Raw genomic sequence first — 15,066 nt, 5'->3', positions numbered from 1 at the left:
AGGGCTCCTGCTCTGATCAGAATGACGACATCTCAGAGCACAACCTAGGCTGTCGAGGATGACCCACAACGTGAAGACACCATCCTCATGGTGGGCACCTGCTGTCTGCCCAGCCCCGCTGTCGTTTCTGTCCTTGTGTGGGGGCTGCTGCTTAGATGGGAGAGTGCCAGGAAGTGGCGGCTCTGTGCTCTCCCGACATGAGGAAGCTTTATAGCTGCCCGTCACATTCTTCTTTCTACCAGGGTGACTTCATCCTACTACCCCGAGGTGCAGCCCATCTCTGATCTGTGTACCTCCTCAGGGAAGGAGGGAGGGAGGAAGAGGCCGACGGTCAGAGTGGTGAGAGGAGACGCCCACAAACACACACCAGTAAGAACAAGAGCTTGGCCTCTGAACCTAATACGATCTCTCTCTAAAAAATCCTGGCCAGTTGCTGGGATTCCTGGCTGCTACAGTTTACCTATTTTTATGGGTAAAATAAGCACCTCAGTTGGAAAGGCCACAATTAAATTAAATAACAGCAGTGACAACCTACGGTTGTCAGCTGCCACTCACATTCCATGTCAGAGTCTCCTCATGTTACCACTGGGGGGATGAGGCCCCCTAAAGTTACTCAGTGAGTTGACGGCAATGTGGACTTCTTCTGTCCAACAGCAGAGGTCACTCAGGGGAAGGCCCATGTATTTATTCCTCAGCCCCTGGTCCCTGAATGCAAGTGGCATGTGCCTCCCACGGTGGAAGCTGAGACGGCAGAGCAGGCATCTTCCCCTGCTGTCAGCTCAAAGCTCACGACTGGTTTCAAACACTGATGGGAAAGCAGCTTTCACTACAGAGGACTTCCCTGTGGCTGCAGCCTCCAAGCGGGGGCTGGAAGCAGGCAGGGTGCCCGGCACACTCCAAGGCCGCTTTCCAAGGTGGCAGTTGGGGTGTCCCTGGTAGGAAAGGGAGTGTGGCACCTCACTGCCCTTCCATCTGGGGCTGGTACGCAGCTTTCTTGTTCTTGGGAGAGCCCAGAGCACCTCTCTGCTGGGAAGTCCCCTCTCTAGTTAGAACCACCCCCCCGCCCCCGCCCCAGCCCCACCATGGAAGTGACACATTTCCAACTACTGTGACCTCTCCTTTGGACATCCCAATGGCTCCTTCACTTAATCAGTGAGGGGACGTGGGCTCCTGGGCTCTGGAAGAGTTTGGGGGAAAGTTACATGCTCTATCGTGGATCCCCCTCATTTCCCAACAGCCCCTGATACGCTTTCCTCTTTGCACCGCTACCCACAGCCAGGCGAGAGAAAACTCACAATACAGAGAACTGGAGTGACCACAGCCCAGCTGTACTTCATCCACGGCCCGGGCCGATAGCCGATCATGTCCTCAATACCATCATACAAGTTATCGCTGCCTGCAAGAGACAGAGGCAGGCAGACGGTGACACGGTGTCCGATGCCAGCGTCCGCCCCGGGAACAGCGGGGCGAGCGCTCAAGAGCCATGAGGGAGCTCTGGGGCCTGACCCCCGTCCCTGCATCTGACAACACACAGACCCAGGTGTGGCAGGCGTTTATCTAAAATAAAAAGTAATGGGCGTCCTGTACTTTTTCGGCCACCCTTAGGCACGCCCTGTCCAAAACCTGGTGTGACCAGCCCAAGGTCTCAGGGAGGCCTAAACGCTCTGTTCCTGGACCCCAGAGCAGCGTAGCACAGGGAGACCCTGCACAGCCAAGTTACGTGTTTGTCAAAACACACGGTCACACCTCGCACGTTCAGCACAGGGAGAACCTGCAGTGCGGCCACAACCATGTGATTTGTGCAGGGAGGGGGCTGCCTTCCGCCGGGAAGTCCAGGTAGGGAAGGCCTTTGTGTTCGACTCAATCAATTCCTCTTAGAATTCTGTTTCTGAAACTTCTAAATAGGCCCAGAGGAGAGACTTGAGACAGGACACGCAAAACTCGGTACTCACCATATATCCAGGCAACAACAAAACATTCAAAGAATGCAACCCACAAAAGGCATACACCGCTAGCTGCATAGTAGTCAAAGAGTTGAAACACATACATGCCACCCTGTGGAGAAAAACACAAAGATGTCCGATGTGTTATTTGGTATCTAATTCCCTTCATATATAAAGAGCTCTGGCATATCCATAAAAAATATAAAACCCAAAAGAAAAATTGGCAAAGGCTATGACAACCCGACACCTCTGTAAAAAGACGCCCCGCTTCGTGTCTGACTCATTCCACACCCACACGGAGAAAACAAGGAAAGGCGAGCAGTGCGTCATCCTCAGCACAAAACCCCACGCTCACTCAGGCCTGCTCCCAAAGCAGGCTCTTAACACCCGCTGCGGCCAACACGGAAGATTTCAGCAACAACCAGCAGTTTAGTGTGTGGGCCTGCGATGTGCCTTTTGTGGAGGGAGGCTTCTTACAGACACGTCCAGAAAAAACATCTATGTTTTACTTGCAGTAAGGAAAGTGGTGGTGGAAAACCCCAGACCGAGTCTGGGAACTGATGCGACCTGTGCTGCAGAATGTGGGAGGCGGGTGGGGACAGGTGGGGAGAGCCTGCCCTGGGCCTGCGCAGGGCCCACAGGCCCACGCTGGTTAGCACGAGGGTCTGTTCTTCTCTGGCCCACCTCTCGCTAGACTGGCTGGTCCACTGCTGCCTCAGACACTCCTGCTCCTTTCCTCCTGTGCTTCTTTGTCCTACTTCAAATGGACCCTCCTCCGGCCCTGCCCACTCTCTGACCAAGGCACACTCCAGGTCTCCACACTGCCTAAAGTCTTTACCCTCGAGAACCACCTCCCCTCCAGGCCTGTGAAGGGCGGCTACACAGTCATGGAGGAACAGAGCTGTCCTTAACATGGATTTTAGGTGGAGCACCCCTCCCCCAGGCCTCCCAGGATAAGGGAAAGAGAGAGCAGCAGTGTTGCCATAGTAACAGGAAAAGGTGGGGGAAAGTGTGGTCATCTGCTGAGTTCCTTTCCACAGTGTAGGCCGAGTGCCCTTGGGCAGGGCAGGACCCCTGCATTGGGTGGGTTCAGGACACCACCCACCCAGGTCCTCTCACCCAGCTGCTGAGGGGAACAAGAAGGCAGTATGATCTTGAACTGCACTGAGACACATATCAGGGGCACCAAGAGCCCCGCAAAGGGGAGGCCCCTCGTGCCTGTAAGAGAGCCACCTACCTCCGTCACCATCGTCAGCCCCAGCAGGTAGCTAATGCTACATATCAAGGCGATGAAGATTTCCCGACGGAAACCCTTCCTTAGGAAGGATGGGTAGAGGTCAACCAAGGACGTGATCTGTCCTTCGACTTCAACAAACTTGGGGGGAAAAGAGAGCGGTGTGAGTGGCAGGTGCCCAGCACCTCCCCTCTGTTTAGAGAGAGGAGCCTGGCTCATGCAGTCAGCTTTCGGGGTCAAGTCCAAATGCATGGACCTGGTCTTTCGGGCCCGGCCTGCTGGTCAGGCCGGTGGCCCACACACAGCTCTTCCCACATCTCGCAGCTCGCACCTCTGCTGAGCCCCATCCTGCCACCAGAATGCCTTTCCCCCATCACTCAAGACCCAGCTCAAGGGTGACCGCCTCCCTGGAGCCAATGCTGACCTCTGCCCTGGCATGTGTTTTAGCACATGTGTGTTGACAAGACAAACTCCTCCCACTTTGGCCTTGGTCCTCTCTGAACCCAAGAGTGACGTCCCCTCATTGCAAGGTCACAAGTGTCCAGCTGCGCTGGGCACATGTAGCTGCTCCACAGACACGTGATGAACAGGTGGAAACCCAAGGCAAGTCTGGGCCTCGGTCTCCCCATCAGATTCATGGGGTGGTTCAAACTCTTTGGGGCTCGTAGGCCCACAAGAGCATGTTGCAGGTGTGCATGCATGCACACCTACATGCCTACGTGTGTAAGCTCACTGAAGCCAGGACTCCAAGGCTCACGGACTCTGGGAAGCCACCCCTGGGCCCCTAAACATGAGGTGATGTTCTAGCATGACTCCCAGTCTTTCTAAATCTTCCCATCGGCACACCTAATAGCTGAGCTTAGAGACTTCCCTATCATGACACAGAGCGCTGCCTCGTTCTTCAAAGGGCAGCGTAAACCTCCACCCTGTGGACACGTGTCCCAGACCTAACCAGGGCCCCGCAGACGACTCCAGCCTCTGCAGCTGACCCGGCGAGGACACTTCCCCGCCACTGTCTCTAGGCCCCCATGCATGACGCTGGACCTCAGGCTACCAGGCCCCACGGACTCACTTCACACTCAGATGGCCACAGACAAACTGCCCTGCTGACCCACACACCCTCTTAGGCCCATCTCACTCCTTTAAAAATCGGAAAGCTAACCCCCCACCCTTCTGCTCTGTTCTTTCATCCGGGAGCAGCTTTTGGGAAGGAATCTCTCCACAGCATTCCTACAAAAAAGACAAGCCCAACCACTCACTCCTCCGGGATGCATCCTGGGAGGATCAAACCAGGCACAGATCCTTTCGTGCATGCACTCAGAGCAGCAGGAGAAATGACTCTTTGTTGCCAGGGCTTCAGGGCAAAGGTGACCGAGAGGCTCTTGAAAAGTGCCCAAATACAAGGGACTGAGGTTCTGACCTCTAACTGAAGTGTCAAGTGAAAAGGGTTTTGAACCTAAATTGCCACTGAATTATAGCTAACCTGCAGCTCAAGTGTCAAGCTTCAAAGGGAGTTTAAAAACAAAGGTTCGTTCTTGTTTGGAGATAGGGAAATCACAGACAGGAAGACCCAGTGTCACTGCGGGTCAGGGCCCAGGCCTGCACGAGGCCCTCGCTGCCAAGGCCTGCATCTCCAGAGAACGCCGCCCCCTCACCCCCACACCACCAGCCCCTTCAGACCTGCCCCTCTGAACAGCAGTCGTGGGACCCTGACTTCCCAAGCCTCAGTTTCTCCCCCTGTAAAATGGGAGGGCTTTGCTGACTCAGCAGATATGCTGAGACAGATGTGAAATCATATGAGGCAGGTTAGCAGGAAGCTAGGGAAATTCTTTGGCAAGTGGAATGGGGAAACTGAGACAGACAGCTGAACAGACTGGCTGAGTAACTTACAGCCAGATATAGGTCACCAGGGCAGAAAGCCCCAGGTGCCTGGCAATGGGAAAAGCTGGTGCCTGACCTTACCCTCACGGTGGCCTTCCCTCCCCTGGCATATTGATGCTCATGACACTTAGACCCCCTGCCCTGGTGCTGACCAAGCAGTGGAAACCACGACCCTAAAAGGGCACACCTGGGAAAGCTGATGAGTATTCTATTGAGATCCTCCCCTACACTCCCAGTCCTTAAAACCCTCTAGAGACAAGGATCCAGGGTACGCTCCTTCTGGAGAGCACTCCTGACTGTGCCCCCCCTTCTCCTCCCCTCACATCCGTGCATCTCCTGCACTCTAAGGGTCCCCAAGAGATTTGCAGCTCGAGGAGCAATGGGCAGCAGCAGCTTGTCTCAGACTTCCCCCCTGAACTTGTCTCCAAGGCCCCCTTTTCCTGACTTCTCCGAGCCGAAGCAACCCCACCTAGTCCCTCTCCTGTTGCTTCTTCTACTCTAAGCCCTTCCTGTTCCACTGTCCCCAGCTTTCACAAACCTAATCTCAAAATCACCCGGACTTGTGTTGTGAAATCTTTCCTGCATGAAGTCAAGGCCGGCCCGAGGCAGACCCACTCTGGGCCTGATTCCCTTTCCAGTAATAATTAGAATGAACTGGCAACTGGGTGACTAAGCTTAACCCGTGTCAGAGGGCTGAGATGGGTGAGCTCCTGAGAGAGGAGCTGCAGCTCAGCTCTGTCCTTGTCACATTCATTCACAGGCTGTGTCCCCTCAGGCAGACCGGACCACTACCAGCATCTGCCTCTGGGTGAGGGACATCCCTACTCCGTCTCACCAAGAAATGCTCAACAGTGTGATGGCTCCTGAGAGAGTGCCCCCACCCCTATTTCTAGCATATTTCAATACCAGAAATTTTGGGAGAATGTTTTCTATAATGAGCAAGGGTCAAGCTCCTGCATAAGTGAGAGACCGCACCTAAGGTCAACTGTGGGTCTCTGCACCTCCAACAGGGGAGAGCTATTTGGGGGTAACTCAGAGTGGGGACAAGAGAGATAAACTAGCAGGTCTGGGAATAGCTAGCCCCAGGGTCAAGCCTTGGCCTCATTCCTCCACCAGCTATGCGGGCCTCAGCCAGGGGTGTCCTCATCTCCCTAAACCTCAGGTTTTCAGGCATTGGGGCACTGTGCAGATTAAGGAGCTCATGCAGAAAAAAGCCGGCCTGGGGTGGGGGGTGGGGCCAGTGTTTAGTGGGCACAGAGTTTCAGTGTGGGGAGATGAAAGGTTCTGGGACACAGACGGTGGTGACGGCTGCACGGCCAGGCCAGGCCAGGCCAGCGTACCGAATCCCACCAAACCGCACCCCGAGACACGGGGAAGATGGCCATCTCACGTTCTGAGTGCGACACCACGCACACACGCACAGAAAGCCAGGCGCGAAGCCGGGCCCAGGTGCACACCTCGTCCGGCAGCACCTGACCTGTCACGGTGCTGGCGGGGTGTGTGGCGGTCACCAGCACTGGCAAAACCTTCCCCGTGTCCCCAGGCTCGCAGAGCACATGGCGCAGAGGGAGCCCAGCCTGCGCCGCCGAACCGGACACCAGGCCCCGCCCGGCTCACTAGGCACCAGCCCACCACGTCCCTTGTCGGTAAAACAGGCCACGCTCTGGAGAGGGAAGAGGACCTTCCCTCTGAGGCTGGCTGTGAGCTCACTGGGGTTCCCTAGGGCCTTGGTCTCTGTGGGGCTGAGCTCGGAGGTGCATGGCCTCGCCGGGAGAAAATCTAATGGATAAAACCACCAACGCTCACTCAGGAAGCAGAATTCCACAGACTAAGGGGCCTGTTGTGGGCCCACGAACACATCAGATTTCATCATGGATTAACCTCTCTCTGTTTTTGTTTTTCACTTTCACTTAGCAGTCTGGAAGAAGTTATAAAAGCCATGTGCTTGGGGCCTCCGAAGGCCAAACTCATTAAGGAGGAATGATTAATGGAGTCCTCCTGCTGTTTACACAGCTCCAGCCCCTCAACAACTGCGAGAGTATTTTGTTTTCAATCCCCCAAATATTTTCATCATCTTCTCTGCTAATCACGCTCCCCTTTCAGACAAACCCTTTGCTCTGTTCTTGACCTTGCTCTTGGACCACCTCCTCTGCTCTGCGTGCCCATCTAAGACTTTGGTTCTGAGTTCCTGTGACCCGCCCTGGGCACTGGCTTTGTGGCTGCTGCCCTGAGGGCAGGCGGCAAAGCCCTCCCCTGAACTGGCTGCAGGCCCCTCCTTTCACTGGGTTTCTGATGACCAATGACTTCTGTGAGTCAGCCAGACCCCCAGACCACACATGAGGCTGCAAGACGCCTGCTTTCAGTGACCAACCTCAGACGCCAGCTCTGGTGACAGACACCACACACACGGCTCTCACGAGCCCTGGGAGCAGGACCACCTGCCTTGCCCACCGCAACTCCCCACTTCCGGGGTCACGCCTGTGCTGGGAACTGTCGTCTTGAGAAGACCCAGTGAAAATATACCTATCTCCAGGGACAGGTGACCAGAGGTCACAGCTGCTCTATAGCAGGCATTGTACCTGGTGCTTCATGGAAGGCAATGGAGACACAATCATACTTATTTACCAGATGAGGAAACTGAGGCTCAGAGGGGGAAGAAACATGCCCAATGTCACACAGAGGCTTAGAAGTGTGTTACTCAAAGGCAGGTGCAGCCCTAATTGGCTCTCACTGAGTACCAGGTAGAGGCCTGCACCCTGGAGGGGATGGGACGAGGGTGTTAAGAGGTGGAGCCCCGCCCCAGGAGGGCAGAAGCCAGGATGGCCAGAGGCCGGGTGGGGTTGAGGGAGGCTCCCCAGTGCTGGGCTGTTCAGGAAGCAGTACAAGATGAGGGTTCCACTGTGGGGACAAGAATTCCAGCCGCTGTGCTCTAATTAGCACAGAAGAGTGTGGTTCAGGTTTTTCTGGCCCCATTTAGGACTCTTGGTACTGGGACCACCTTGTGCCGTAAGCAGAGATGTTGGTCCCTTCCCCTCATGGCCCACGTGCTGGTGTCACTCCTGGGCCCCTGCCCAGCTGCTCCCCGGGAGCCCGGCGTTTCTGTTTCAGCCTTGCCCTTCTACTTCCCGCCTGCGGCTCTGTTTTAACCAGCCCTCGGTTGTCCTTCCCCTTGCTGAGGTCAAAGACTTGTGCTGTGGGGGCATGTCACGCTCCCGCTGCCCCAGGCCTTTCCCACTCCTGGCGTCCCAGAGGGGCCCTCGCTCACTGTAAGCTTCAGCTGTTGCAAGCTCGGTGTGAGGACGGGGAGGGCGTAGCCACCTCGCACACAGCACAGACAAGGAGGCTTTCCCAGAACCAGGTTCCCCGTGGCCAGTCCCACCCTGTGGCCAGCCCCTCCATCTGTACATACCTGGCTATCCAGTCCAAGCAAGAGAAGCATAATAAAAAACAGAATGGACCAAAATGTGGGCAGTGGCATCATTGTCACAGCTTTTGGGTAGGCAATGAAGGCCAGGCCGGGACCTAAAGGGAAGAGAAGACGGGGAGGGACAGAGCGGGGAGACACGTCAGAGGCCGAGGACCGAGCTCCGACCTCACACAAAGACGCCGGGGTCTAGGGAGGGTCCCCCGAACCCAAAGTGCAGGGAGGAGCCGGGCCGCAATTCGGCCTGGGAAAAGAGACCAGGCCTGTCTCACTTTTGGGTGGGACGCACGGGGGCGCAGGTGGGGCCCCGTTTTAGCATCTGTCTCCTAAGCAGCAGCTCAAGCGGCCTCCTCACACACGGAATCCGGATGGCCCCGGGTTATCTGGGGTGGGCAGTGGGCCTTCTGAGCCTGGACTCAGTCTGCTGGCTTGGAAAGGAGCATCCCCACCTCCAAGCGGAGCAGCCGCACCAGCGCCGACATTTGTTGGAGGGAAGCTGGGGGAGCGCCCTGGTGAGCTGACTACTAAATCCCTGTTTCCACTAAAACGCTGCCTAAGTGGAAGGAAAATAGAGCACCTGCCCCACACAGCCAACATCTCTTCCCGGTGCCTCTGCACACCCACCAAGGCCACGTCACAGCCGGGGCGGAAGCTGAGGGGGGAGTGTGGGGGGCGAGCTGCCAGGCCCAGGGACCCGTGGCCTGCAATCAACTGCTCCTCCCACTGCCCCCCTCCACTCTTCACATCACCACGTGCCCGCTCAGGGCCTCAGTTTCCCCACCTGAGAAGTGAGGGGCAGGTCACCATAAACGACTCCCAAGGAACCTTCTCGTGTTCAGATCCTTAGATGCTGACACCATGTCCCTAGAAAAGGGCTTCTGGTTTCTAAGGAGGGGACTCTGGCAGAGTCTGGCGGCAGGGCTTGGGAGACAGGAGCCCCATCAGCTCAGGGGGTGCCTTTCTGACTAGAACCATTCTAAGGACATGGAGAAATGTCTCCCTCTGCCTTCAGCCAACCTAGGAGATGACACCAGGGGAGGAGCTGAGCTGTGACTGAGACCTGTGGGTCCAAGGGGCAGGAGGCCTAAAAGGCCTGAGCTGAAAAAATAAAATCCAAAACTAAAAACAAACAAACAAAAAGAACAAGAAATGTGAAACAAAAAAGGACTAGAGGCAGGATACTTAAAGCAGGTATCTGAAGCAAATGAATGGTGTAGGAATGGGGGAAAAGGACTTTGACATAAATTGGAGCCAGAAACCACACCGCACGGCTTTACACACAAACATGGTGGTCAAGGGTGAGTCCTCTAACGATCCGGAGTCCACTGGGTCTGAGGAGACCTGACCGTGACCGACCGTCCTCGGGCGGCTAGAGAACGAGCACCTGAGCCGCAAGTGGGAGGGGTGGGACTAACCCCAAAGCGAAAGTTGGACCAGGAAACTACGCCGCTACCTGGGCTGCGCCCCCATCCCCCAACATGTCAGCTCTGCGTGAGGAGTCCAGTCCAGCCGACTTCGAGACAGATGTAAAATGGGGCCCCCACCCCTCTGGGGGCTGTGAAGGTTCTCAACGCACTCGTTTCTGTATTTCAGTTTTGCCTTTCGCAAGCGAGCCTCTGGGAGAGGGTCCGAGCACCTCCATCTAAAAGTGCACAGTGAACGCGAGAGAGCACCCCCGTGAAGCAGCACGGCTGCGCCGAGCGCTCGGCACGCCCGTCGGCAGAGGACGCGCCTCTCCGCGTCTCATTTGCACTCCATTCAGCTAAGTAATGATCTCGTTCAAACGCACTCGACTCAATCTGGTGCTTGTTAAAAGCTTATTAGAGAAATAATCACCCTTGATGTGTCGGCTGTTCAGACATCACCGTGGGGAATACATGCCAAGGTCTTTGAAGTGGACGGGAGGGAGAGAACCACTGAGGCTGACGATGTACACATGCATGTGAAAATGCCCAGCTGTCCACAGAGTGCTGTCTTACATGTGGGTGCACATCTCCCACCACCAAGTTCGCTCCATGCTCCTGGTGATTCCCAGTCAATCAATCAGAACCCGTTTGCAAGCCCTCGACTGAAAAAAGCCTTCTGCGAAGGAGGCGTATTACTGTCTCCCTTCACCACTCTGCCAAATCACAAGTGGCTGTGGGTGTTTCTGGAATTACTTTCTGTGTCCTCAGTCTCAGGCCTGCCTTCGGGGGCTTCTCGGGGCAGGAAGGCTAGGTCCAGAGGTCTGACTCGGAAGCAGGGTCAGTGGAGAAACGCATGGGGCCGAGGGTGGACCTGCCACGTTGTCCTGCACACAAGGGTGGGGCCTGGCAGCGTCTCTGCCAGTGAGGACGAGAGCAGAGCCCAGGGGCTCAGAACACTTCGGGGGAGCCCCGATGTGTTCTCACATGTATCCAGGGTCAGGGCGGAGGCAGGTGTGGGGACACCCTCATGGCAGAGGGGCCCTACCCTAGAGACCCCCGCTCTGACCCTGACCACCCAAGACTCTCAGGCCAGTGGTCTCATCTGTGGAGCAGACATCTGAATACACAATGCCGAGGCACCCCGACCCCCAACTCCAGGGTCCTATGGGCAAGGGTAACACCTGGGCAGGACCCCAGCTGAACCTGTCCCTGGTCTGTGGTAGTCTCTGGAGTAAGGACCTTACATCACACTAACGTAAGGGCAGAGCAGAAGGGGGTGTGTAAAATAACACAACTTCCAGGCAACTGAAGGCCACCTTCAGGTGAATTGGGCAGGGCTGGGAAAGGGCACAGAAGCCAGAAAGGTGGACTAAGAGGATCCTGGGAGCCTAAGGTTCTCATTCCCACATCTAAGCCACTGCCGTCTTAAAGCTGCAAGTCCAGGACTTGGCGCATCATGGCAAGTCCTAGAATTTAGGCACTTGAGATACTGTGGCTCTGAGGCTCTGGAGTTCTAGCAGCTGAAGACCTTGTGGTTCCCAGATTCTGGAACTATCCTGCTGCAGCTCCAGGATCCAGACTAAGATCCCAGGCTTTGCAGAGCCTGTGATTCCAAGAGTATTTCCTTCATTTCCACATGTCCAGGGGAGGAGCATACAGCCAATAGGGCCCACACCCTGGGAGGGTGACAGTGTCTCCTCAACCCACCCCCAAATCAGATCTGTCCCTGTCCCAGAGGGCGGCCTGCCATGCCCAATGTCTCCCCCACCCCAGGCCTACGGTGGTGCCTGACACAGAGCAGAGACTCGATAAATCCATAAACATCAGTGGAACAAATGAATGGGCTTGTTTAGAGGGAGCGCGCTGGGAGCAAAGTGCAAAATACAGAAACCAAAGCTGAGAAGGTGGTGATGGAACGCCGATTGGTGGCTGGCTTGGGCCTGAGTTAGGAGAGTGGTTTCTGTTGTAGAAACCAGGAGTTTGCCTGGGGAGGAGGGGGAGAGGGAAAGACCACACAAAAGTAGCTAAATATTCCCCGACTTAACCAAACCCATGTTTCTGCCGCCCCTTGGGCCAAATTGCAATGAAAGTATTTAAAATTTAGCTTTTGTACTCTTTGGTACTTATGGGACATCTTGGTGGGGGGGGTCCATCTTGGAAACCAGGCTCGTCCCCCCCCCTCCAAAGCCCCTGGGGTCTGGCTTCATGCCTGCAGTACTCATCTTACACACTAGGTGGCAGTGCCCACCACCACTGCCACCAATACCACCATACCTGACTCAGCCACATCAGCAATGTCCACCCCTTGCTCTTGTGCCATGAAGCCCAGGATGGAAAAAATTGCGAAGCCAGACACAAAACTGGTACCACTGTTCAGGCATCCCAGCAGCATACAGTCCCTAAGTTACACATATGTCAGGGAGCAAGTTAATTCACAACACAAGGAAGCCACGCTCCCTACTTCTTCTCTTTTTTCTTTAAACATCATCATCATTTCTAAGGTCCACCAGGCCCGCCGGCACATCACTTGCCTGTATGAGTTGTACTTGTACTTGTTGTAGCTCCCCAGCGAGGTCATGGCCCCCAGGCAGATGGCGTAGGAGAAGAATATCTGGGTCCCAGCATCGATCCACACCTGTGGGGAGGTGGGGGAGTGGGGGGCGGCAAGGAGAGAGAGAAGGGGCTGTTAGAGCTGGCCTCTTGGAGGGGGCAGCGTGGATCCCTGGCCACGGGACCATTGAGGACTGCCCCTCAAAATGCGCAGATTCTCCATTGCAACTGGAGCGTCTGTGCTGAAATCCAAATGCCTTTCAAGACAACACTGAGCTGCAGGGAACCCCCCAAGTTGAAGAAACCCCAGTCACTCAGCATCCGAGTTAAGAGGCTGGGCTTTCAAGGTGGATGGATCTAGATTCCAACCATGGAATCAACGTGGGCAAGTCAATATGACCCCCGAAGCCTCTGTGAAGTGGGCTCCACAGCCCTGCCCCACAGAGCTATTTTGCCTGTTTAGAGGATAAAGACCTAGCCCAGTGCCAGTGGCAGCCCGTGAAGTCAAGGCTGCTGTCTCTACTGTAATTGCTCTTGTCTGGGGACCCTAAGTTGGATAGGAGAGGAATCCCCCAGTGGTTGATGCAGGCAAAGCTGCTCTCCAGAACCCTCCCTAGGCAGGCCTCCTCATGGCTACAAAGCTGCCTTCCACGCCATCCTCTGATGCTAGCAGCCAAGCCCCGTCCCACCCACTGCCTGCCCAGAGGGAGAAGAGAGAGGGGAAGAGACCCAAAGTAGCAACCTGAAGGTTGGGCATCCTGGAGACAAAAAGATCCTTAAACAGGCCCATAAAATCTCCCAGGCTTTTCTCCAACCCCCTGTGGTCACATGGCCAAGTGCCAGGAGGTGGGCGTTCAGTACTGATCCCTCCACTTTCCAAGGTCACTAACTCTGAATTCCATCCTTGGCCAAGGAAGCCAGCAGCTCTCTCAGCTGGTGCAGGCAGGGGCCAGGTCCAAGGAGAAACTCACTCAGAAAGACTTCTCTCTCTTCCCTGGCCTAGCGCCTGAAGAAGACTCTATAATTGGCCTGCCTCAGGAGTCCTCCACATGAAGAGATACACACACAGCTAGCTGGAAAAGCCCACAGCACTGTGAATGATCCGCCACCGCCCCATGGAAAACTACCAGGGGGTGATGGCACCCAAGAACGAGGCCCTGGGTAGGAGGGGGGACAAGCTGCCCCAAAGTACCTGTGGGTCCTCGAGGCGACTGATGTCCGGGTACAGATAGAACTTGATGCCTGCCCCTGCACCGGGGAGCGTCAGTCCCCGAACCAGCAGCACCAGGAGCATTGCGAATGGGAAAGTGGCCGTGAAGTAGACAACCTGTGAGGGACAACAGGGATTCAGGGAGGCCTGTGGTGCCACCTGCTGCTGTTAAATCAGAGAGTCTTTCCTGAGGCAGGGTTCTGTGGCTAAGTTTGCCATTTCACTTGCTGTGTGACCTTGGGCATGTTGCTTAGCCTCTCTGGGCCATGGTTGTCTCACCTATATAAGTATGAGATAGGTTATAAGTACCTACCTCATAGATTCACTAAGATTCAATGAAAAAAAAGTCCTATAAATATTTACATTTAGAAATACAGTGGTGGACAAGACAGAAAACAAATCTCTGCTCTCATAGAACTACCATTCTAGGGGGTAGAGATGGAAAATGCAAAATAAGAAAGTAAACTATCAAAAAAAAGACAATAAACTATCGAGTGTGTGTGTGAATGAGGCTCAGCCCAGCAGCTGGCACACGGCACGCAGCTCACGTGAGCTAACATGACAACCACTAGTACGGCTCACAGTCCAGAGTCAGTAAGCACGGCTTCAAACCCCAGCTCTCCCCCTCACTTGCAGGGTGACCTCAGGCATCAGGTTTAACCTCTTGGGGCCTGTTGCCTCATGTGTCAAATGAAGACAGGAGAAAGAGAAAGTCGTCGTCAAGCGGTGAGACCAGGATTCCACGGGGTGGCGTCTCTAACGTGACTGGGAGAGGCCTGAGGCTGTGGTGCTCAAGGAGCGGGGCCCTCTGTGGACACTGCAAGTTTGCAGGAAGCACAGGGGAACCTCTGGGAAGGCAATGCGGCCTCCAAAGCCCCTCGGCCAGGGTGGGGAAGGCCCTCCACCTCCTCGGAGCTATGGGAGGCCCACAGCCTCCCCTGGGTCACGCAGCACACCCCAGACAGGCCGAGGTCAGTGCAAGGTGTGGATGAAAGATAACCCAGGCTGGGCCTTTCTGTCCCCAAGGGCCTGCCCTGCTTTCTCCCCTCCTCCTATCCCGAAAGCACTGGTCTCCAAACATCTTGTGGCCTCAGTTCTCGGGGATGGATTTCCCCATCATTTTCATCCTGAGGAGAAGATTCCAGGCAAGGCTTATGCCTGCAAGTAGCTCAAAGGCATGTGGCTGAATGGATGTGAAACTCTGAGACTTCCAGCAGGGTACCGGCTGAGCTGCGACTCTGCAGGCACAAGGCCACGTCATGTCCCCGTGCCCACCTCAAACTGATACGCTGGCCGCCTGCTGACCAGGGGAGTGGAGGCTCAGCAGGGCTCAGACTAGCCCAGGTTATCTGCAGGGTGCAGAATCCGCTCCCAGAGCCACAGCCCCCTCTGAGGGCCTTATGGGCCGAGAAACTAGG

The 15,066-nt window shown here is 55.5% G+C and overlaps 1 protein-coding gene across 3 annotated transcripts in view; it reads right to left on the bottom strand.

The window, feature by feature from the left end:
• The window catches only part of SLC6A6 (solute carrier family 6 member 6), a 76,143-nt gene that overhangs the window by 3,757 nt on the left and 57,320 nt on the right, over positions 1-15,066 (bottom strand). For all 3 annotated transcript variants that reach the window (XM_045832283.1, XM_045832284.1, XM_045832285.1), the window contains 7 exons: positions 13,631-13,765; positions 12,420-12,523; positions 12,163-12,287; positions 8,468-8,580; positions 3,181-3,318; positions 1,953-2,055; positions 1,296-1,396 (listed from right to left, as the gene is read on the bottom strand). In XM_045832283.1, the coding sequence (XP_045688239.1) occupies positions 1,296-1,396; positions 1,953-2,055; positions 3,181-3,318; positions 8,468-8,580; positions 12,163-12,287; positions 12,420-12,523; positions 13,631-13,765 (819 nt within the window). The remainder of the gene's footprint in view (positions 1-1,295; positions 1,397-1,952; positions 2,056-3,180; positions 3,319-8,467; positions 8,581-12,162; positions 12,288-12,419; positions 12,524-13,630; positions 13,766-15,066) is intronic.

Source organism: Phyllostomus hastatus, unplaced genomic scaffold (genome assembly GCF_019186645.2).
Source record: "Phyllostomus hastatus isolate PE091 unplaced genomic scaffold, TTU_PhHast_1.1 phas_contig_16, whole genome shotgun sequence".
In the NCBI taxonomy this organism is placed as follows: Eukaryota; Metazoa; Chordata; class Mammalia; order Chiroptera; family Phyllostomidae; genus Phyllostomus; species Phyllostomus hastatus.
This window is presented reverse-complemented; position numbering and strand designations above follow the sequence as displayed.